The 19,078-nt window shown below is 50.7% G+C and overlaps 1 protein-coding gene across 1 annotated transcript; it reads right to left on the minus strand.

The window, feature by feature from the left end:
- Window positions 1-9,210: 9,210 nt before the first annotated feature.
- On the minus strand, window positions 9,211-9,780 carry LOC136106406 (olfactory receptor 14J1-like). The gene has a single exon (XM_065846743.2). It carries the CDS (start codon window positions 9,778-9,780, stop codon window positions 9,211-9,213), a length of 570 nt encoding a protein of 189 aa, XP_065702815.2.
- Between the last annotated feature and the right edge of the window lie 9,298 nt (window positions 9,781-19,078).

A 19,078-nucleotide genomic window follows, 5' to 3' on the forward strand; every position in this document is an offset into this window, starting at 1 on the left:
GCCATTCAGGAAACCGTAGACCATCCCCATGCCCTTTGGAGGCCCTTAGTAAGAGTTCCTCTCTCCAAATATCCAGCCCAACTTGTTACTGCATGAACAACCTGGAGAAACTGCCCCAGGACCCTCATTCCAGACTCCACCTCCTCCACCCCATACAGGCAGTGCTCTTCCCATTATCACTGTGATGGTTCCAGGGGACCCAGGAGTGCAGGAGATGTTGGGTAGAGATATGGTGTCCTTCAGTGCTCCTCATGGTAGCTCCTGCTGGGCTTTGTGCCACTGCTCACAACGCTCTGAGCCTGGATGTTCAGCCAGTTCTCAGTGGTGCTAAACAGGAATATGCCCATGAGCACTGGGAGGAGCGTGGCCACCCAGTCAAGGGCAGTTATTGCCCATCTTGACTCAGCACTGGTGTGGTCACATCTGGAGCGGTGTGTCCCAGTGTGAGGTTCCCCATTCTGGAGGAACGGGTAGGAGCTGCCATGTGGCCAGAAAAAGTCTGGGTCACATGTGGAGATGTTGAGAGACCCAAACTTCTTCAGCCTCATGAAGGGGAGGCTGAGGAAACGTGCTGTTTTTACTGAAATTGAGTTCATTTTCTTCATGCATTTTGAACCTCTCTCCTTCACATCCAGTACAGTCTTTTGTTTAGATTTACTACGAGAATAGTGAGATAACACTGTTTATTCCCTGGGATAGAGTTCATTTTTTTCTTTTAGCAGCTTCACAGTGTTTGCCATTTGCTATGAAAGGAATGTCAGAACTCACTGAGATCTTTGTTATTGTCAGGGAAACCAAGGACTTCTTTGGCCATCCAGCTGCAGATGCAGATTGGCAGGAGGGGACACAGACAGGACAGCACCTGGATTGACATGCAGGCTGATCAATGAAATATTCCCTATGGTTAGCGTCATGCTCTGTCTAAAGCTGGAGCCGGCTTTTAGGGCTTGTTACATCCGTTACTCTGGGTTTTCCAGCTGGTTTGGTTGTTCCATTCACAAGTTTCATTCTGTCAGGAGTTCGATGTCAGTTCGGCCTTTGGCCGTTCTGCCATTCTGCAGTTGGCCTTTGGGCCTTTCTGTCTGTTGCCCTTTTGCTCTCTCTTGCTGGGATGGGCTGCTCAGGACCAAGGTGCTCCCTTCTGCAGGACTGGCTGTTCCGTGTGACTGGAGTTACACGGGGGATAGCACTGAGTATATTTTCTTAATTTAATTTATCTATTTCTATTTAATTTACCTGGACTATTGCCAGTGAAACCAAGGACTTCTCTGGACTCCAGCTGCAGGTGCAAATTGGCAGGAGGGGGCACAGACAGGACAGCACCTGGACTGACATACAGCTATTCTTTACCATTGGCGTCATGCTCACTATACAGCTGGGGATGCCTTTTCCAGCCAGTTAGTTTTGGTTTGGCAGCTACTTTGGTTGGCTCTGTTTGGAAGTTCCACTCTATTGGGAGTTCAGTGTTAGTTCAGTTTTATGATGTTTTTCTGTTTTTCAGTTGGCCGTTGGGCCTCTCTGCCTTTTGCACTTGTACTTTCTCTTGCTGGGATCATCTGTTCAGGACCAGGGTGCTCTCTTCTTTTGGGCTGTCTGTTCAGCACAACTGGAGTTACATGGGGGATTGCACTGAGAATCATATATTTTACTTTATGTATATTTTAGTATATTATTAGTAGTAGTGTTTTCACTGTTTTCTTTCTTTTTTGGTTTTTTTTTTTCTAAACTCACAAGTTTCTCCCTTCCCTTTCAGTTCTCTTCCTTATCCCACTTGGGGACTGGGAGCAGGATGTGAGCAGCTCTCATGGTCTTGGTTGGTGGTTGTGGTAAAACCATGACAAGAAAGGGTAGTAGTAGCTTCAGAAATCTTGAAAATCTCTTTACAAGATGGTAGAGGAAAATAGCATGAGAAAGGAAAACCATCAGAAACTGCAGCTCTGGAGGCCCAGAGCAGAGCTCAGGATAAAGAAATGTCATTCTGAGCACAGTGCTGTGGTCATTCAGAAGGACTTTGGATCAGCCACGGCTTTGTGTTTCCAGGAACAGCTGGTGAGGATGGACAGACAGCAGCACAGGTGGGGACACAGTGGGGTGAGAACAAGGTGGGGAAGCACATGGGGTGTCTGCAGTCTGTGGGGAAACAGCCACAGGCCTGGGACAGTGTAGGATGGACTGTGGTGGAGATGGCCAAGGGCATTGAGAAGGCTGGATGTCCCTGAAAGAGCCAAGGTCTTTGTCCTCTTAGCTGTGACTGATGTCCCTGCCAGTGAGGCCTAAGAGAAGACACATGGTTGTCATGGCCATGGCACCCATTGCCTCCTTGCACCCCCAGGGAGTGTCACACCATTGTCCTTCATTGGGCATCACACTCCCCACACCCCAAGAAGAGCCCTGAGCCACACGTGAGGGACAGGATCTCCCTTCCTAGGGGCAGGGGCTCAAGGCTTGGCCATTGTCCTTCATCAAACAAACCAAGGGTTTTCTCAGCATCAGAGCTGCTGCACTTTGCCTTTGCCTGATGCAATCACAGCCTCCAATTATCTGGTTTAACGAGTCCTTGGGGAGGCTTTGTCAGTAACAGCCCTCAGTGGGGCCCATTAATGCTTCAAGGTACTTTGGAGTTTGCTTCTGACTTGGACTTCTTGAGCAGATTCTTCAGTCTGTGCTTGGTATCTGAGGTTCACATGGACTCAGCACTAAATATGCCATGGGGCTCATTAAAACTCAGAAAGCCCTAACGAGCGATGTTTCTTTTGGTAATTTCATTCAAATCTTCAAGACTTGTAGAACTAACTGGAGAGGTTTCAATGGGACACTTAGTGATGAAGATTTCAATAATTTCTTAAAGGAGGGTTTTTTCTTTCAAGGGTGTTTTCTGTCATTTTTCATTGTATAGAAGAAGTGACAGCAGCATTCTACACTGGACATTGATCCCAAGGCTCTCCTGAAGACATCTGGACAGGCAGGAGAACAGTGCCTTGAGGCTGGACACTGTATGGACAACCTCACTCCGCACCCCCACCCCCAATCTGCTGGTTCCCTCATTGGCCACCATAGACTGCATCACTTTTCCTCACATCAGACTTCTCCACTGAGCTCTGCAGGAGATGCTGCAGCTCCTGTGCACCATCTCCACCTGCTCTGCTATGTCAACACTGCAGAGTTTAATAAACAGTAAAACACTTTCCTCAGCTGTGTGTGTAAGCTGGATCCGATGATGTCCACCATCCACAAGGGTCATCAACACAAGAAATGTTTCAGACAGAAAGATAGGATATAAATACAATTAATGTCTTGACTACCATGTTAATTAGACCAGTGAGTTAAGTTTATAACTCCCTGAAGCTCAAAGCAGAAACCACACAGTTGAGAGGCCACTGAATGACCAAAGAGCAAGTGGAGGAGAAACCTGAGAGCACTGGGAAGGGCAAATGTCCTGACTGTCTGCTGGAATGTTGTCCTTTGACAGGGACGTTGAATCTGGAGAGGGGGGAATTCCTGAATGACAAGGGAGATGAAATAATAGAATGTTGGTAATAGAAGTACAGGGGAAGACCAATATTTCTTCTCCTACCCTTAGTGCACTTGTAGACAAACATCAGTCATCAGCTGTCTCACCATAAACAGCCAGTGCCATTTTAGGGGCCCCAGTGTACCTGAGGTGCTGGCCTGGGATCTCCATCTATCACACAGGACCTGGGGAGACCAGAGCACCTTTCAATGCAGGTGGAGCCTGGGCAGGGGTTCCCAGGGCACCTACACTGGTGCAAGGTGTTTGTGTCCCTGGAGGTGAAGACATTTGTGTCCTAGATCCATGCCCAGTTCTGGAAAACTCTTTCAAAGAAAAGTAACCCTCCTAGAAAGGCTTTTAAATAAATGAATGAATGAATGAATGAATGAATGAATGAATGAATGAATAAATAAATAAGAAGTATGTTGACACCTTCCTTTGCTTTGGATCTTTGTCTTCAGTTCTTCTTATTTTAATTTTCATTGACATTAGCTGACATACAATGAGCTTACAAGCAAGAAGCCAAGATCATTCTGTGTCTTCCATAGCGCCCCATGCTCTCTGAACCTTCCCTGCCCAGGACTCCTCACACTTTGCCCAGAGCGAGTCACACTGAGGTGTTGGCTGGTTCGCTGGCTGAGATGTTGGTTTGATGGTCACCTACAGCACAGGTGGATTCTGCCCCATCATCGTCTGCTCTGCTCCAGTTAGAAACAGAGCCCAACATCACCATGGGATCATAAGAGAACTGAGGTTGAAGGGACCTCAGGAGTCTGCAGTCCAACCTGTCAGAAACTGGGTCACACCAAGGTGTTCAAGCCTTGATCCAATCCGAGCTTTAGCAGGACTAAAGAAGTGATCATCCCTTTGTACTGGGCACTGGTGAGGCTGCACCTTGAATCCTGGGGTCAGTTTTAGGCCCCTCATGGCAAGGAAGACATTGAGGTGCTGGAGAGAGTTCAGAGGAGGGTGACAAGGCTGGTGAAGGGTCTGGAGCACCAGTCTTATGAGGAGCGGTTGAGGGAGTTGGGGCTGTTCAGCCTTGAGAAAAGGAGGCTGAGGGGAGACCTTGTCACTGTCTACAACTGCCTGAAAGGAGGTTTTATCATGGTGAGTGTTGGTCTCTTCTCCCAAATAACAAGTGATAGGACAAGAGGAAATGGCCTCAAGTTGCACACAGGGAGGTTTAGATTGGATATTAATTAAAAATTCTTCAGGGAAAGGGTTTAGAAGCAACAGAACAGACTGCCCAGTGAGGTTGTGGAGTTCCCATCACTGAAGGTGTTTAAAAGACAGATATATGGGGCTCTTTGGGACATGGTTTAGTGCCAGATTTAGGTTATGGTTGAACTCGATGATCTTAAGGGTCTCTTCCAACCACAATTATTCTATGATTCCATGATAAGTCATTATTGATATTTTCTTTCTCAGAGGACCTTGCAACCTCCCTGAGGGCCAGGAGTTTTCTGAGGTGTTGGAGAGATGTCTCACGCTCACACCAGCCAGTTCCACCAGCACCTGTCTGTCCCTTCCCAGACCAAAACTTTTCTCCATATCCCAACCTTCCAGGCGAATTTCTGGGACACAGCACATGCTGTCCAGGTCTTCTGGGCCTGTTCAGAAGAGAGAGGCAGGCCAACATGTTGATGGGTTCCCTGTGCACTTCAAAGCTTTCCTGACCATTTCTCTCAATGCTCCACTTACACCCAAACTTTCTGGTCCTTAAGCTGTGGATGAGGGGATTGAGCAGGGATGTGGGGATGGTGCAGAAAAAAGGCTTTGTCAAACTCTCTCAGGAGTTCTGGACATCCCGCAGTCAAGGATGAGGGTGCTGGAGAAACCAGTGGCATTGGTTTGAGGTCCAGGTGGAGAAGGCCTTGTGCCTGTCTACAGTGGAGGAGAGCAGTGATGCATTCATGGGATGCCCATGTGAACAGGAAGGGAACAAATGGCTCCAGGGGACAAAAGGCCTTCCAGCCAGTTCTTTACCCATTACAGCTACACCATCCAGGCCATGAGCTGCAGCTTCTCCCGGAGATGCTGTGGGATACGGTGTCAAAGGCTTTACTGCAGTCTAAGGACACAACACCCACAGCCTGTGTGGCGGATTCACTCCCCACGACAGACTTTCCCTCATCTGCTCAGCCGGTCACCTTGTCATAGAAGGAGATCAGGCTGGTCAAGCAGGACCTGCCTTTCACAAAGCCATGCTGATTGGGCCCGATTGCTCGTCTGGTATGTGTGACCTCACAGTCCTTTCCCAGCCATGTTCCTGCTGTTGGCCTATCCCCTGCAGAGACAGAAGTGTCCAGCACCTCTGGGTGAAGAACCTTTTCCTCATGTCCAACTGACCCTCCCCTGGCACATCTTACTTCCATTCCCTTGGATTCTGTCAATGGTCACCACAGAGAAGTGATCAGTACCTTCCCTTCCTTCTCCCCTTGTGAGGAACCTGTAGCCACCATGAGGTCTCCTTTTAGTCTTCTCTTCAGCTCTGATGCTGAGAAAGCCCTTGGTTTGCTTTCTGAAGCAGAAAGGAGAAGCCATGACCTCCAGGCAATTGGAAGGGGGATCCTGTCCCTCACACATGTCTCAGAGCTCTTCCTGGGACCATGGGGTGTGGGTGTGCAAGGCCCAGGGAATGACAACACTGATACAACAACTTCCAGCTTCCCCAAGGGACTGCAAGGAGGCAACAAGACCCCAGAGCCATGAGGACAACATGGCTTCTCCTGGGCCTCAGTGGCAGAGACAACTGCCATGGCCAAGGGGACAGAGACCTGGGTTCTGTGGGTCCCTTCCAGCCTTGCCAGCGCCCTTTGCCATCTCCACCACAGGCTGTTCTACACGGTCCTACCCCTGCCCCTCTTTCCCTGCAGGCTGCAGACACCCATCTCGCTTCCCCACCTGCTCTCACCCCAGCATTTCTGCACCTTCACTGCTGTGTCTGCACCCTCACTGGCTGCTCTTGGAACACAAACCATGGGCTGATCCAGCTCCCTCTGGGTGACCTCTTGCACCGCAGCACTGCCCTTCCAGTGACATTTCTTACTCCTCATACCCAGTCCTCACCTTCCAAGTTGCACATGTCGCTGCTGCTGTCCCGTCATGTTCTCAGGCAGGATGGACATGACAACCCATCTCCAAGGCCTCTTCCTGGGTAGGGCCTGTGGGTACCTTGGCAGAGGTTCTTTCCCAGCCATGTCCCTGCTGCTGGGCTGTCACCTCCAGAGACAGAACTGACCTCACTGCCCCTTCACAGCCACACGCTTCTGACTGGATTATGAGTGTCTGAGACACAACTGACCTCATAATACCACACCCATCCATCCCCCTCCTTATGGCCCAGGACCTGACCAAGACTGAAGCATGTCCTACACAGTCCTACACCTGTCCCTCTTTCCCACAGGCTGCAGACACCCATCTCGCTTCCTCACCTTGTTCAAATTTGTCAAATATATTTCCTACTAACACTGTGGGTGAAAAGCACTCCTCACTGGAACTCCTGTGCTTCTGGTAACACCTTCTGTATCTCCTCTTCTACCCTTCCTTATTTTTTTTTTTTTGCTATACCTCCACCTATTCTCTCTCCAGAAACCTCTCCAAGGCAAAAATTCTGTCAAATCACAGAATAACTCAGGTTTACAGAGAGCTCTTGTCTCACTCGTCTTGTCTCACTCTCCTGCTCAAGGCAGGGTGAACCTTGTCTCACTCTCCTGCTCAAGGCCTCCACCCAGGTTTGCATCATCCTCAAGGCACTTAGAGGGCTCTCTGTTATATCTTAGAAAGGGAGAATAAAGATGTTCAACAGTGTTGTTCAAGTGCTGGTCACTGAGAGATGACACCAGTAACTGGCTGCACGGAGGACTTTGTACCACTGATGATATTTGGGCTTGACGGTTCAGCCAACTTCCCACCCAGCATCCACTTCTTGAGCCCCATTAGCACCACTCTGGCCAGAAGGAGACCATGGCTGAGCCTTGCAAATGACCTGTGCACAACATGCCTTTCTTTCCCCTGTCCATTTGGGTTCAGCAATCCCTTCCTTGTCCTTCACATTCCTGGAAATGGCTGCAGGAGGAGCGTCCCATCCCCTTCCCAGGATGGGATGAAGGGTGGCCAGCCTGTAGTTATCCCAGTTCTTGTTTGTGCTCTTCTTGAAGATGGGTTTGAGATGCGTTTTCGAAGGACCCCAGAACCATTCTGGTTTCTATGGCACTTTTGAGAGCATAATCCGGAGTCATGGGCAAGGGTGACATAGCAGACTGGAGCACTTGCAATGAGCCTGTCCAAGGCAGCTGAGATCAATCTCACTGAGCCAGTGGGGTTTGTTGCTGGAGTCACACACAGAAATGTCAGGGTCTGTCAGTTGTCCACATCTGAGCTGGTCACATGGACTCCTTGTGCACCCAGGGATGCTCAGAGACAGAGTCTGTCCCTTTTACACACAGAGGCAGGAGTCACAGTGTCCCTCTGGCCTCCCGTTGCCACTCACAAAGGACAGGAGACATCTCAGCCCTGTGATGTGTCACCCTGCTCTGCACTGAGCTGAGATGTCCCACGTCATGAGGAATGGACACGGGGACCTCGGTTAAAGGAAGCACATCGCAGTGCTGCATTCAGGTGATTTCCCATGGGGTGTTCCTCCCAATATGAAGTGACCTCAAGACCTTGTTTGTGGCACTGGCCTTCATGAAACCCCAAGGAACAGTTGATGGTGTTTGTGCTCGCTTGTGTTCATCTCACCTCACGTACATGATGTGCATGCTCACATCTCATCTGCACAAAGTTGCACACATCTCATCTGCACATTGACTGCTGACCTACTCATTGAGTGTCCATCCATGGAAGGAAGAACAACCTCTGTGGGTGAGAGGCCAGTGCTGGAAATGATGGTTTTGAGGGGTCAGTCGATGGTGATTGACCTGAAGCTCCTTCCAAAGGGGTGTCCAGTGCACAGGGGCACAGCCCAGCCCCTGCTCTGCTGGTCCTGCAGGTCTCTGGCAGGAGGCCTGGCTGTGAGAGGACACTGCTGTGTGCCAGCCCTGCACACACACACTGTTCAGCTGTGCCCTGGGGTTTGAGTCTGTGGGACATTTTTTTAGACATATCCTTGAAGATATAAACCATCATGTACTGCGCTGGGGAGATCACCTTTCTATCTAGAAAGGTTGTTGTAAGGCCAGCTCTGTCACAGCAGTGCCCATTGCCTGTCCCTGCCTGCGCTCACAGCACTGACACACAGCAGGACGGGGACCAAGCTGCCAGAGCACTCAGGCTTTGCACCAACACAAGGGATGAGAAGGAGAGTGTGGGAGTGGAACCAGAACAGCTCTGGAAGAACAAGCGCTGGAGCTCCCTGGCAGTGCTGCCATATTGGATGCTTTTCCCCTCCTTCCATGAACACAGGAACCATCGCTGCAGTTCTAAAAAGGGCTTGCAGGAAGGATATAGTGAAAAACAAGTCACTAAAGAGCCCTTTATTTCCTTGAGAGATAAGGAGAGCCCGGCTCCTCATTTACACAGCCAACAGTTATAAAAGAAAAGCCAACAGTGAATTAGAAAGGGGATGACAACATTATCACAATAAGAAAACAACTAATAACAACAAAAAATCCAGATGACAGGTTGGACCTGTAATTAGCTACATTAAAACGCCTATGGAGAACCAGATGGGTAGTTTATTGCTTGAGAACACACTAGGATACGAGTTTGCACACGGCATCCTTGAGCTCCTGGTTCCTCATGCTGTAGATGAGGGGGTTCACTGCTGGAGGCACCACTGAGTACAGAATAGACACCACCAGATCAAGGGATGGGGAGGAGATGGAGGGGGGCTTAAGGTAGGCAAACATGGCAGTGCTGACAAACAGGGAGACCACGGCCAGGTGAGGGAGGCAGGTGGAAAAGGCTTTGTGCCGTCCCTGCTCAGAGGGGATCCTCAGCACGGCCCTGAAGATCTGCACATAGGACACCACAATGAACACAAAACACCCACATCCTATTAAGACACTAAACACAATAAGCCCCAGTTCCCTGAGATAGGAGTGTGAGCAGGAGAGCTTGAGGATCTGGGGGATTTCACAGAAGAACTGGCCCAGGGCATTGCCCTTGCACAGGGGCAGTGAAAACGTACTGGCCGTGTGCAGCAGAGCATTGAGAAACCCAGTGGCCCAGGCAGCTGCTGCCATGTGGACACAAGCTCTGCTGCCCAGGAGGGTCCCGTAGTGCAGGGGTTTGCAGATGGCAATGTAGCGGTCATAGGACATGACTGTGAGGAGAGAATACTCTGCATCAAACAAGAAACAAAAAAAGAAGACCTGTGCAGCACATCCTGCATAGGAAATGACCTTGGTATCCCACAGAGAGTTGGCCATGGATTTGGGGACAGTGATGGAGATGGCGCCCAGGTCAAGGAGGGAGAGGTTGAGCAGGAAGAAGTACATGGGGGTGTGAAGATGCTGGTCCCAGGCTATGGTGGTGATGATGAGGCCGTTGCCCAGGAGGGCAGCCAGGTAGATGCCCAGGAAGAGCCAGAAGTGCAAGAGCTGCAGCTCCCGGGTGTCTGTGAATGCCAGGAGGAGGAACTGGGTGGTGGAGCTGCTGTTGGACATCTGCTGCCTGTGGGCATGAGGACCTGTGTAAGGAGGAAAGGACAGTGACAAGCTAAAGGAGACTCCTGTAAGGAAAATAAACATGGTGTTTCTCATGGAAAACCCCCTGACCGATGGAGGGATGTTTCAGCTCATTCTCTCTTTCTACCAGCTGAGAAAAACAGTTCATCACAGTTTAAAATGCAGTTGGGCATGCAGTTTCCATGGACACAGCTGTAAGGCAAAATTCACTGAATTGGTAGCAGAACAAAAACTGACCCACACTTCCACCCCAACCCCAGAGAGCAAGAGCTCCAGGGACAGGTGGAGAAACAGGGAAGGACACTGCAGTGCTACCAGAAAATAAAGCAAGGACAGAAAGGCTGATGGGCATGCTGTGGAACCTTGTCCTTACCCAGCTGTGCTGCTGCCACTCACATAATGACACTGTAGAGCAAGTACTTTTAGCACCTCTTTTGTGTACCACGTTCCAGGAACCCTTCACGTGGAGGTCCAGCTGCTGAGGTGGAGACTCGTGACCTGGACCCCATGGCTTTGGGGCAGAGGCTTTGCTGGGGAGGAGAGAAGACCAGGGGTTGCACTGGGAAATGTGTCTGCACTGCAGGGGATGGCAGGGGGGGTTCTGAATCCCCTACCCAGCATTTCTGGTCACAGCTCCTTCTTCCTGCCCATGTCTATGCAGCCTGCAGCTGTGTCTCTGTCCCTGGGTCTGCTCCCTGTCCATGTCACAGACCCCGTCCCACCCGCTGTGTGCTCAGCTCTGCCCTGCTCACACCTCCTGGCACTGCCTAGGGGCAGCTCTGTGTGTGCAGGGCCTCAGGAGCAGCTCAGACAAGTCCTAACGAGAACTGGGGTCTCAGTGTCTTCTCCAAAGCAGAGAAATAAATCCCCATCTCCCACTGCACACCCAGACAACCAAGAGTGGAAAACTGAAAGCACAGACTCCTTCTCTTGCAGCTGTTGCTGTCTTGATGTCGTTGTTCAGAAGGACCCTCTGCCATGTCTGTGGGGTTGATCTGGAGCTCTGAGCAGCCCTGACCCACACAGCACCCTTCAACCCCACAAGCTCCCTGCCTGCCCTGCCAGGGGTCGCTCCTTCCACCCACAGCTTCTGCCATGGTGTATGGGGATATAGCGGAAGATTTGGCGAGGAGGTTAGTTAAATGTAAATACGCTCAAGTGACTTGCACCTATCTGTAGAAAAAGCACACACATCACACTAATTGTCTTACTGACCTTGTGTGCTTGATGAGTAGAAGCTCTGTGTTAGATAACACAGGCCTGGGAGAAACTCTGGGCACCTTATCACTGTGTCTGAGATTCCTGCTTTGTTGTGAGAAAGAGCGGGAGGCTGCGCCTGCCTGAAGCTTTGAAATACAGGCGAGCTCAGCAGGCCCAGCGATCTTCCAGCAGGGCTGAACTGACCAGCGCCTGCATCCCCGCTGCTGTCATCTCTGCCTGGGAGCTCAGGTGTGGCTTGTGAGATCCCCCAGTAGAGAGGGAACTAAAATAAAACTTGCTCTTTGCAAATGCATCCGTGGCCTCTGGCTCTTCTTGCGATGTGCCTGCGTATGAGCACACACATGAGATCTCCCCGGGCAGGCTGAGCGCTGACCCTGGCAGGCGGCAGAGTCCCTGCCCTGGCACAGCCCTTGGGTGCAGGGACCCTGCTCTGCACGACAGCCCTGGGCACCCCTGGGTGCTCACCCGGCTTCACAGCTGTTCAGCATTGCCTGACAGAGCCCCCTCCTCACAGATCCCACCAGCTGTGCCTGGGCCAGGTTTAGGAGATGCCTCCAGGAGCTACAGTTGCATTGCCTTGCACCCAGAGACTTACCATAGCAAGGGCTGCAAAGGTTTCTCCTCCAGTGAGCTCTCAGTCATCCTCCCAGTCCTGACCACTTGTAATCTCTCTCTGCCTTGCTCGTCTCCCTGAGATCCCCAGGCAGAGCCCTCAGCCCTGCTGCGCTGTGCAGAGGAGCTGCTCCTGGGCAGAGCTGTCTCTCTGCAGCGCTGTCGCTTGCCAGGAGCTCCCTCTGTCCCAGGAGCCCAGCCCAGCTCAGCAGCATAGGAGCAGCCCAAGGTGCTTTAATGACCCCTCTGGTGGCTTTGGTGCTGAGTGCATGAACCTCAGACCCTGAGGGCAAGTTGAAGAAGTCAAACTCAGATCTAAACTTCAAAGTTTCTTGTAATGTTAATGAATCCCACTGAGGGACACAACTGAGAAACCATCCCCAGGGCAGCTAGGACAGAAAACTTGAAGCAGAACAAAGGGTAAGCAAGGTGAAGTTCTCTTAGATGCTGAGTTAACCTGTATGTGTTTCATTAACCAAAGGGCCAACACCTGATCCCCAGCCCTGGGAAGGCAGATCCTGTCCCTCCCACGTTGCCCAGGACCCTTCCTGGGACAGTGTGATGTGGGGCTGTGCAAGGCCAAGGGCAGGACTATGGTCCCACAACTCCCAGGTTCCTAGCTGGGGACAAGGAGGCCATGAGGCCCCTGTGCTGGAAGGACAAGGTGTCTCCTCACAGGCATCAGAGGTGCAGACAACAGCCATAGCCAAGGGGAGAAGGAGCTCATGTCTGGTGGGGCTTTCAGCCTCTTTACATCGCTTGATCATCTCCACCACAGCCTGTCCTGTGCTGTGGCATCCCCTGCACCTCTTTCCCTGCAGGCTGGAGACATCCCCCCTGTTGCCTCACCTTGCTCTTGTCTGAGCATCTTCCAGCCTGAACCTCCCCAGCTGCACTTTCTGCCATTATTTCTTCCTCACGCTCTTTCCCACTAAGAAGAAAACCTCCACCACCTCTGAAACCACCCTTCAAGCACTCTCAGGCTACTCCTGCACTGCTGCAGCCTCCCCAGTGCTGCTGGGCCAAAGCAGCCCAGGTCCCTCAGCATCCCACACCATGTGCACAAGGTGCTGAACCTGCCTTGGCAGAGCCCTGCACTCTCCAGTTCCTCCCTGCTTCTCCAAACTGGGAAGCCGCACACTGGCACACCCCCGTGTGTGTGGGGTCACACCAGTGCTGAACCGAATGGGATGAGAACTCCAGGTGTCTGGGTCCCCACGCTCCTCCTCATGCAGCCCCGTGTGCAGCTGCCTTGTTCATGGTGAGCGTGCACCACGGGCTGGTGTGGGGACCTTGGAGTGCCCAGGCCCTTCTCCTCAGGGTCAGTGCTCAGTGCGTCAGGTCCTGGTCTGTCCTGATGGATGGGGTTGTTCTCCTGCCCTGATACAGAACTGGTCACTTTCCGTTATCAAACCCTAACCTGGATGAAGACGAGATTTCCGCAAAGTTGCTCTTCTCCCTGGACTGGAGCTCCATTTGCTCAGCTGTTAATGTTTGCACACAGAGGGCTTATCCTGATGAGTGTGTCTCTCCCAAGATAACAGCATGAGGAGTTACAGGACACTACAAATAGCCCCTCCTGGAGAAATTGTGGGGCCTTGGGCATCTGGTACTTTTAATGCCAAAGGTCTGGACTTAGAGGGGAAGTTTCCCTTCATATGGTAGAGCAGCAGGAATGTGTGGAGCTCTGCCTGGGGACAGACAATGTCAGCTGAAGGTTGAGGGGTCAGCATGAGAGGCCAGAACAACGTGGGCAATGTTGTGGTCACTGGACATCAGCTACTGACTCACTGATCATGAAGAGGAATTAAATGAGGTCTCCTTCAGATAAATGAAAGAAGCCTCATGTTGCCAGGGCCGTGTCCTTGTGGCAGACCTGAGATATCCCAATATCTGCAAGGCACCATCATCCAGGAGGGTTTGGAGCTCAATGACACGGGTGACTGAGGAGTCAGTGGTGTGAGGTGCCCTGTGGGACTTCACACTTACAAACCAGAAAGAGTTGGTCAGGATGGAACAGCCAGGGATGGGAAAGTGGAGCTGAGGCTCCTGGGAGATGATAACAAGGCCAAGAGCAGGATTTCAGGAGAGCAAGCTTTGGCCTGCTGAGGGACCTGCTTGGGTCCTATGGGATATGACCTTGGTGTCTGCAGTGCTTTTCTCTCACATTTCCTCCCTCCTCTCTCCCACCTGCTGTTGTGCAGCGTTTTTTACCCTTTCTCAAATACAATATCCCAGAGGTGCTGCCAGCATCACTGAGTGGCTCAGATTTGGCAGGAGTGGGTCCATCTTGGAGCAGCTGAAATGGGCTCTGTCTGACGTTGGTCAAACTCCTGTTGTCCTCTCAGAGAGGTGACAACTGTAGCACACCCACACTCATCCCCAGTTCCAAGACGATGTAAATCCCATACAGGGTGACAACGTGTTGGGTGTTACAAACTACTTGATCATGTAGAAGCAATGGAACAGATCTTCAGTCAGCAGCCTGAGGATGTCTCCAGTCAATGAGCAGGTTCCCATGGGGAACTGTAGTTGCCCTGACATTCACTGTCCAGGCAAAGCAGTGGGTGCCCACAGTCCAGGATGCTGAGTTACCTTATTGAGATGGCTGCCTGGGCTAACCAGGACACAGTGGGATTTGCTGGGTGACTGAACTGTCATGACTGAACACAGTGTGGGTTTGGTGCCAAGCGCTGTTGCTTTAACGACAAGGCTCTGGTTTTCTGAGGATTTGGCAATGCCTGTGACATCCACCAAACCCATTCAGCTTCTTTCATAGACCTGGCAATGGTCACCGATCACCTAAGCTGCCCACTCCCAAATTTGCTCTTATCCTCAATTTGGATCCATGCCCTAGCACTGAAATGCACATATTCCTTCTTCTACTGCCCTAAAATGAAAAAGAAAAATCAGTCTATTCCACATTAGCATGACCAGTCCATGCTCTTCAGGGCTTCTTCTTGCCTTTAATACAGTTACTGCTACACACAGACCACTCTCTTCCTGCGTTCCCATGTGTCTCACAAACCTTTCACTCTCGTTGTTCTGTAATGGGCCAACATTCCAGGAGGTTCCTGCTTCCTCCAGGCTCATGGATGATTCCTGAGAACCATCCAAGTGTGGGTGGAGATTGGCCTCAATCCATGGGCAGAGAAGGAGTTTAGCGCTGTTGCTAAGTACAAAAGATGGTTCCTGGCTGAATATCGTAGAGATCTCTCCAGCAAAGGATCACGGATCATGACAGAGGACCGGCAGGATGCTGTTTGGGACCTGGGACAATAGGGATGCCTTTGGACCTGTGGTGGTAGCTAATCCTCTTTCCTCCTTATTTTTTTTCTGTTTCCCTTTTCTTGACTTTCTCTATCACTTGCCTCTTTATGGGCAGAATAATAAAGTTACACTGTTTGATTGAATTATACCCCCTTGGCATTTTGGTCGCCTTAATTTTGCGTTTTAAGGTAAACAAACCAAGACGAGTCCATCACAAAATGCACCATGACAATATGGCATGCTGATTCCTGCATTCAAGGAGCTCGTCAAGAGCCTCATCTCCATTGCTGTAATGGTGGCTTTCATGTCTGGCTGATGTGCAGGCCCTGTACATAGATGCTGACAACTGTTGAACAACCTGCTCCGAAAGGATTAACAAGGTGGGCAGTTCCTTCTGGAAGGGTATTAGAACAGCAAAAAAGAAGAACCTCGCTTCGGACAAATGGAAAGGGATGCAAAGGTTGTGGTCAGGGCTGTTCACGGTTACTTGTAAAGCAGTCCTGCACCTCATGTGAATTATTTCTGTGATCAGAGAGAACCTGAGAGATTTCTCTAAATTGAAAACATGAAGGGGATGAAAGGACAGTGTCATTCAGGCTCAAAGGGACCTCAGGAGGTGTCTTGACCAACTTCCTGCTCAATGTGGGGTCAGATCAGATTACTCAGGGCTTTATCTTCCCTTGGATAAAAAATATTGCAGGGAATGATGCTGGATTCCTTGCTGACTTCCAGGCAACAGACCATCAATGTTGTCCCCACATCAATCCTGTTCTTTCCTCACAGAAAGCAAAGAGGATAGGCAGGCACAATGTACCCTGGGTAAACCCTGATCTTCAGGGTCTTTTCCAACTTAAATGATTCTCTGATTCTGTGATTTCAGTCAGAATCATTTCAATTCTCATCACCTCCAGCTTCCCTCAAGGGCGGCTGTTGTGTGGCACAACTGTCCTGGCTCTCCAGGCAGCTTGGGCATGGGTTTGGTGCCTGCATTGGGAGTTTTCCCCTTCTTGGGGTAAAAGACCTTTGATGGGAGATGGTTGTAGAGATCTGGGGGGCAGAGGTCTGAAGTTGTCCTTTCAAAATATGAGCAGGATGGGCTTTGGAGCCGAGAGACAACAGAGATGCTCTCAAAGATGTTTTTCAATAGTGATACTATCACCAGTAACAGTCACATGGAGCTCCTTATTCTCAGTGATGATGATAATGATGAACCAAACTTTTTAATTTCATTCCCAACAGTCATTCTTGCTTCTCAAAAGAGCTGCTACATTTCAGAAGCTGCCCTTCTGCATGAAGTTCTTAGACCAGTGCTTTTTCTCTCTCTTCTACCTTTTTTATCCTTGAAAGAGTACACATCTTGTGCAGAATTTCCCCCACATCCTCCTTCTTCCATACCTGTTCTCCTTTTTCTGGTTTGAGGCAGAGGTGGCATAGGGAAGTTGTTTCTTTTTTAGCCAAAGAAACTCAAGGAACAGAGAACAGGTCAGTTCAAAGGCACAAATGAAGACAGAAGGTGTCTTGACCAACCTCCTGCTCAAAGCAGCCTCAGACCACATTACTCAGAGCTTTATCCAAACACATCTTGAACACTTTCTGGGGTCAAGTGGATGTGCACTCCTGGGAAACAACTTCCAGATTGTTTTTACCCATCTAGTTGCACACTGACAGAGGCTATAATATCCTGTCTTGAACACAAGAATATTGTGGGGGATGATGCTGAATGCCTTGCTGACTTCCAGGTAACAGACCACCACTACTCTCCCCACATCCAGCAACCCTGTCCTTTCCTTACAGAAAGCAAAGAGGATGGACAGGCACAACCCACCCTGGGTAAACCCCATCACCTTCTCTTCCAGACACCCAGAAATGGGGTTCCAGTGGACATGTTCTGGGGCACAGCCCTTAGTTCCCCTGCTCACCCATTGGCCATTTTGAAAAGTGCACACACTGTGTGAGAGCTGCCAGTGGTCAGGGAGTCCCCCCAGTCCCCATGAGCTTTCCAGGATGGTGGAGAGTGGCCTCCCTGTGACATCGTCCTGCTGTCTCAGCTCCTGGGATGCTGCCCCTCCTGTCCTATAGACTGGAAAGGATTGCAATAGTTCCAGTGACCCTTCATTTGATCCCCATCTGGTAAACAGGGAGGACAAGAGGACACAGAGATTCTCACCTCTTGCTCTTATTAAGTTCATCAGTGGCCACACAGTGCCTTTGTTTGTCCTTTAACTGTTCCTGCAGCAGTAACAGCTCATTATGGGTCCTTGAATTGCCTTACAGGTCCAGACTGAGTTCTGATCTGGACTCTTGCTGTGCTTGGAGGCTGCTGTCCTTGCAGACCAGATGAACTGACTTCTGCCACCCTGCCTGGCAGTTCATTCCACCCGTGTCACAGCTCTGTGTGCAACATCGACAGGTCCAGCTCACCCAGTCAGGTCCCTGGCTGAGAACATTGCCTCACATCTGGGCTGAACCACCCCAGCTGTGGCACCAGCCCAGCTCTGACCTGCCACAAGAAACCTAGTACCAAGTGCCCAAGAGCCCATGTGTGCGAAGGCTTTGCCTCAGAGCACAGACATAACATGGCCAAAGACTGGTGAATGTCTCTCTAGACCAAGGACATAAAACCAGAATAAAATGCCTGAACTCATTCAACTGAAGATATTCCTCCACCAGCCTGGAGAAATCAGATACTTTGCTGTAATATTCCTGTTGTTCTGTCTAATGATGGGACAAGAAAAGATGATTCTCATATCGATTTATTTTTAAAATGAAAAATACAATGCTGGCAAGAAGTGTCTCTAAAGAGGAGAAAGAATCAACGTCACTGATTACTTGAGGTTTTTTCAAAGGACGTGCCCCTGGAGCCCCAGGGACACCTGGGGGGAGCCCAGAGGGGAAAGAGAAAGGGACATCATGGGCTGCTCTTGTCTGCTGAGCTGGGCTGGGCTCCTGGGACAGAGGGAGCTCATGGCAAGCGGCAGCGCTGCAGAGAGACAGCTCTGCCCAGGAGCAGCTCCTCTGCACAGCGCAGCAGGGCTGAGGGCTCTGCCTGCAGCACCGAGGGCACAGGAGCCAGGCAGAGAGAGGGAAACGCAGTCTGGGGTGGGAGGATGCTGAGAGATCACTGGAAACCACATCTTCACAGACATGAAGCCAGTGGCTGCAGGGCATTGGATCTGGCAATCATTGTAGGATCTCAAAAAGCTGTGACATTGCAGAGCCTGCAGGAGATGTAAGTACAGCTCTCAGAGATTCTCTGATATAGAGGAAAGGGTGTACTGCAGAGCAGGGATTGGCTTCTGCACTGTCAGAGTGACAAGACGTGAATGCTGCGTTCTCCCAATAATGGCTGTGGGGTGTAAACGTAAATGTGCAGGCAGGGGTGCCCAGGGTTGTCCTGCAGAGCAGGGTCCCTGCACCCCAGCGCTGTGCCAAGGCAGAGACTCTGCCACCTGCGAGGGTCAGGTTCCTGGGGAGATCCCCACGGTGCTGTAGGGTGAAACTGTGAGTGGAAAGAACAAGCACTCTTGGCCAGGAAAGGTTCTTCTGCTGTGGAGAGGGTGCTGAGTGGGTCAGGGCTGCTCACAGATACACATCACCCCCAGGATTTTTCCAAGAGGATGCCTCAAGGACAAGATCAATGCAAGGATTACCAGACAGATAAGGAGCTTTCCTGAGCCTGTTTTTTCAATTTCCTATCCCAAGGGGTGGGAGGTGCAGGAAAGCATAAAATGAAAATGAGCTCTCATGCTTAAACAAGTCACTCAGACTCCTGAACTGCAACTCTGAGTGATCAGCACATCTGCCAGAAGGCTCATAACATCCCTTCACC

The sequence above is a fragment of the Patagioenas fasciata genome, chromosome 11 (genome assembly GCF_037038585.1).
Source record: "Patagioenas fasciata isolate bPatFas1 chromosome 11, bPatFas1.hap1, whole genome shotgun sequence".
In the NCBI taxonomy this organism is placed as follows: domain Eukaryota; kingdom Metazoa; phylum Chordata; class Aves; order Columbiformes; family Columbidae; genus Patagioenas; species Patagioenas fasciata.